The sequence below is a fragment of the Poecilia latipinna genome, unplaced genomic scaffold (assembly GCF_001443285.1).
Source record: "Poecilia latipinna isolate Pla-1442-1.1 unplaced genomic scaffold, P_latipinna-1.0 Scaffold1834, whole genome shotgun sequence".
In the NCBI taxonomy this organism is placed as follows: domain Eukaryota; kingdom Metazoa; phylum Chordata; class Actinopteri; order Cyprinodontiformes; family Poeciliidae; genus Poecilia; species Poecilia latipinna.
Genome location: NW_015114450.1, coordinates 187,399 through 192,058, shown reverse-complemented (window position 1 = coordinate 192,058; position 4,660 = coordinate 187,399). Strand labels below are relative to the sequence as shown.

General features: G+C 37.0%; 1 protein-coding gene across 1 annotated transcript in view; it reads left to right on the top strand.

Annotated features, from left to right (window-relative positions):
• Positions 1 to 2,201: 2,201 nt before the first annotated feature.
• Positions 2,202 to 4,660, top strand: part of tmem129 (transmembrane protein 129, E3 ubiquitin protein ligase) — a 20,173-nt gene continuing 17,714 nt past the window's right edge. Inside the window, exons 1-3 of the mRNA XM_015014618.1 lie at positions 2,202 to 2,490; positions 2,788 to 2,846; positions 4,097 to 4,354. Coding sequence (XP_014870104.1) covers positions 2,286 to 2,490; positions 2,788 to 2,846; positions 4,097 to 4,354 — 522 coding nt within the window. The 5' untranslated portion in view covers positions 2,202 to 2,285. The remainder of the gene's footprint in view (positions 2,491 to 2,787; positions 2,847 to 4,096; positions 4,355 to 4,660) is intronic.

Sequence of the window (4,660 nt, the reverse complement as noted above, 5' to 3'; positions counted from 1 at the left end):
TGTGCAAGAATCCAGACAAAACAAGACATTTCTTATGTAGTTGAACTATCCATTCATCCATTTTCTATACACCCTAATAGGGTCAGGAGGAGTGCTGGTGCCTATCTCCAGCTAACACTTCAGGCGAGAGGCAAGGTTCACCCTGGACAAGTTGCCAGTGTGTTGCAAGGCAACACTGAGACAGACAGGACAAACAACAGTGCACACACGCAGAGAATTTAAAGGCCAATTAACCTGGTAGTCATTTTTGACAATCCTGACAGTTTTTGGGCTGTGGGAGGGAGCAAAGCCAGGGTACCTGGAGAAAAACCCACACATGTACAGTGAGAACATGCACCTGTCAATTTTTAAATGATAATTATGACATAGGCTATTCAGTTGCATTTAATTTCTACTCTCAATGCAGAAAGAACTGGCCTGGAGTCAAACCCAGGACCTTTTTGCTGCAAGGCAACAGTGCTACCAACTGTGCCACTGCACAGCTCATAGCTGAACTAATAAGTGATATGTACTAATAATAAATCAAATCTACAAGAATTGCCAGATTTTATACTTAATAATGCAGTTTGACTATCTGATGCAATTATAGATTTATTTGCTTCTTTAACACTGCCATCAAGCAACTATTTCAAAGCTAATATAATGGCAGTTAATTCAGCTGTATAAACTTCTAGATGATTGTTGTTCTCCTTTTAATCACAACTTTATGATGTGGGATATTCACAGCTGCCTATTTTCTGTCACTAGTTGGATCTTTAGACCCATCTGTATAACTATGCTATCTTTAAATCTTTCAAAATAATTTTAACTATAACCATAATTATGTTCCTGGAGGTTTACCCAATACATACATTAGCTTCATTCTTCTTAACCTTAAAGCAGTGTTTCTCAATTATTTTCTGTCACGTGTTTTCTGTCATGCATTAACAGTAAAAAGATAAGCTTTGTCTATTTCGTGGCCTTTCTCTGTGAACTACAGCTACTTGCTTATGAAGGAGGAGGGCCATACTAAGAGCTTTTTGGTTTGTGTTTTAAATATGAGTAAAGTTGGACAAGAATCGTAATTTCATGACAACTTTTCACACTGTGCTAAAATAAGGAATGAGGAAAAGGATCTGGTTATATACAAATATATAAAATGTATACATATATACAAATATACACAGATGCATCAAAAAACATAGCTAATAGGGTAGTAACAGTAACAGTAACAGTTTCAAATTAAAGTAGAGAAAAGGATTAGTGGAGTCTCTGTATACAGGGAAAATGCTTGCTTTGCTTTTAGCAGTTCAATGGGTGGAAGAGGTAAGACCATTAAAATCAGTCATTTGCTTAGATTGTAATTCTTCATTAGTCAGTTTGCAAAATAATCAGTCAGACAGTAGACCAGATATATTAATTGTCAAACACTTTGAATTGCCTTGTTGCTGAAAATGAGCTATATAAATAAAATTACCTTACCTTACCTTAATACAACAAACACTTTATAGAATCGATATGATGGGGCTAACTATAAATTTCATATGGGTTCCAGCACATCACTGGATTAAGGGAAATGAAAAGCAGACAGGATAGCTAAGGAGAGTACCAATCGGGTCAGGATAGATATTAATGTTAGTTTTAGTATAACAGAAATAAAGGGTATAATTAAACAAAAAACAAAACAGAGGTGGTAAAAGTTATGGGTAGAAGAAAAGAAAGGAAGGTGGTTTTATAAAATCCAAAAGAGAATTGGACAAATGAGAAAAACAGAAAGAAACAGGAGAGAAGAGATAATTAGTTCACGGTTTAGAATCGGACACACTGGATTGAACAGATCACTATTTTTGATAGGGAAACATCAGACAGGGAAATGTGACTGTGTGGAAGATGAGATGGTGGAACATGTTATTTTGAGTTGTAAGAATGATCTGATTCAGAGAAACAAGTTAATTAGGAACCTAATATGAAAATTAAATTTGACATTATCGATTTACTGAAATAGGACTCAGGAAGCAGAGTATATCAGGCTATATTTGATTTTTTGAAACGGTGTAGGTTTCAAAAAATAAAAAAAATATATATATATATATATATATATATATATATATATATAACAAAAATAGGATTTCGTTTTTGTTTTGTTTTTTTGTCATGTGGTCCACACTCCTTACCAGTTGGTGGCGGTAATGCTCACCTAACGTTTCTTGCCAACCGCGGATACATTTCAAGAAGAAGAAGAAGACAGCACGCATTCAAGCTAAAGACGCAGAAGAGCAATAAAACGGAAGTAAAGTCCAGGAAATATGGAGAATCCGGAGTTATCTTTCACTTTGGCTTATACCGTGTTTGCTGTTTGTCTTATCTTTACACCGAACGAATTCCGCGCAGCAGGTTTAACCATCCAAAATGCGTTTTCGCCCTGGCTGGGCAGTGAGGATATTGACTTCATCGGGCACCATTTGAGGAGGACCAGCCTCACTGTACTGATCCACAGTTCTCTTCCTCTAGGTTAGCTGTTAGCTGACTCTTGGTCACAGACTTTCAGATTACAGAGCGTTGATCCGGTAATCTTGTTAATTTAAAATCTAAATTACCAAGAGCTGGTATGCTTTCATGCATACAGCATGGGTATTCTTTCCAGTATATATTATCTAAATGTATTAGATAGTATATTTAGATAATAAATATATTATTAATTATATCTAACCCCACATATCTAACATTTTTCCCAGTAAATGTTATATAATATTTACTGGAATATTAGATATTTACTGGGAAGCATACCCACGCTGTTATTCTCCCCAGGTTACTTCATGGGAATGTGTGTTGCTGCCCCAGAAAAGAACCTGATATATGTTCACCAGGTAGGTGCCGTTTTAATCAGACACAGTATATGATCATATTCATCCTCTAATATTCACAGTTGGTCGACCTGTCATGCAAGAATTATAAGAGCCACAACTGTTTTGAAACACAAGTGGAGCAATATGTTACAGACTGACACCCTAAGCTTTCAACAATCAAGTGAATGGAGGGTCACCAGACACATTAGAGTACAGTGTATTTGACTGGTTTTAAATAGTTGTTTTTGCATGACCTTGTTGGGTCATTTCAGATCACTTAAATTAATGTGCTCTGAAATGAACAGCTAAGATTTAACTGCTCCGAACGAGTGTTAAATTGGGCCAATAAATATTTTGATAAATGAGTAGTCAGCACACTAAGCCTCCAAGATATAAATATGTACCTAAATGGGCACCTTATGGATCCTTGGATACTTATGATGTTGCTCGATATTCAAGTGTAGAGGGATTAGTAATGCATAAGTTACAGATTTGAAGTAATTCGCATTAAAATATAAACTAAATTTTTAATTAACAAATGTTGAAAAATTCCACCCAACTGGGCTGCGTCAGGAAAACGAGGCGTTGCAGATTTTGGAATGGAGAACTGCCACACTCCATCATGATTCCTTTGTCATTTAAAGTCAGTCCATATCATACTTGTCATAAGTATTCAAAACAACAGTGATATTTATGCTTCTGCTGGAGAGCCATAAGGACCTTTCGAATTAAAATGGGGTTTTGGGCCAACTTAAAGTCTGCACAATTCATCAGTTTTCTCACATTTCTCTGAGATACTATACAAATGTGGATGATCACTGAGGTTATATGTACCACAGATTAACACATAAATGTGACAAGGTCTGAGGCAAACAGACTGTAAACATGTTGATAGAGTGGTGACACTAGTGCATAATTCTGCACAATCGAACAAGTGGCACAAGAAAGAAATTTGAATTATTTGGGCCTGATGTACTTGAGCGATATAACCAGCAGGTGACAGTGACTACAATATCAGGTGCTGACCCTTAAGCCCCTTTCCAAGCCTCCAGAGTGCAGAAGAGGAGCACTTAAGCACTGCTCACTCCTATATGCACTCAAATATGGAGCGTTCCATTGGCCTCCTGAACTGACCGTGGTGGTGTGTTCCTTTTATTTTTCACACCACTACTGTGGCTATCAAAAATTAGATAAACATCAAGCTCAGTTTATTTATTCAAGTTGATAAGTTTTCTATCTAATCTGAGCCCTATTGTATTGTTTTTCACCAGATTAGTGACAGCTGGAGAGTTTTTCTCTTTCTCTCTGTGAGCCTTCAAATGACCAGCTGGCTGCTTGTCATTTACTGGTACTGCTGCCACTGGCACAACCATCCCATCAGCAGGACACTTAAAGCTCACGCTCAGCTTCCTTATTCCACATCTGGCCATGTGGCAGCCAGCATCAACAGAGAGTTCAGACGAATAGACAAAGTTGTGATAGGAGTGCCTGGAGCCCGAGTTATTGTTACAGACAGCTGGATACTGAAGGTGAGTGTAACAGTGATCTCTTCAAAACTAGGTAGACAATTTCTGCAAGGAAAAAACTGCCTTATTCCTCAAACAAATGTGTTTCTGACAACTTGCACATTAACAGTTCATTGAATTCACTAAAGGTCTGTCAAAATTCCTTTGTCTTCAACTTTTAGCACCGTTAATTTCATTCCTTTTCAGAGGAAGGATAAGCCCTTTCTTATTTTATCTGACCTGGAGTGAGAGTCTGATATTAAAATTATCTTAAATCTTACTATATTAGATGTATGCTGTACTTCCTTAGGCCCCTAGACATGTTCTTTT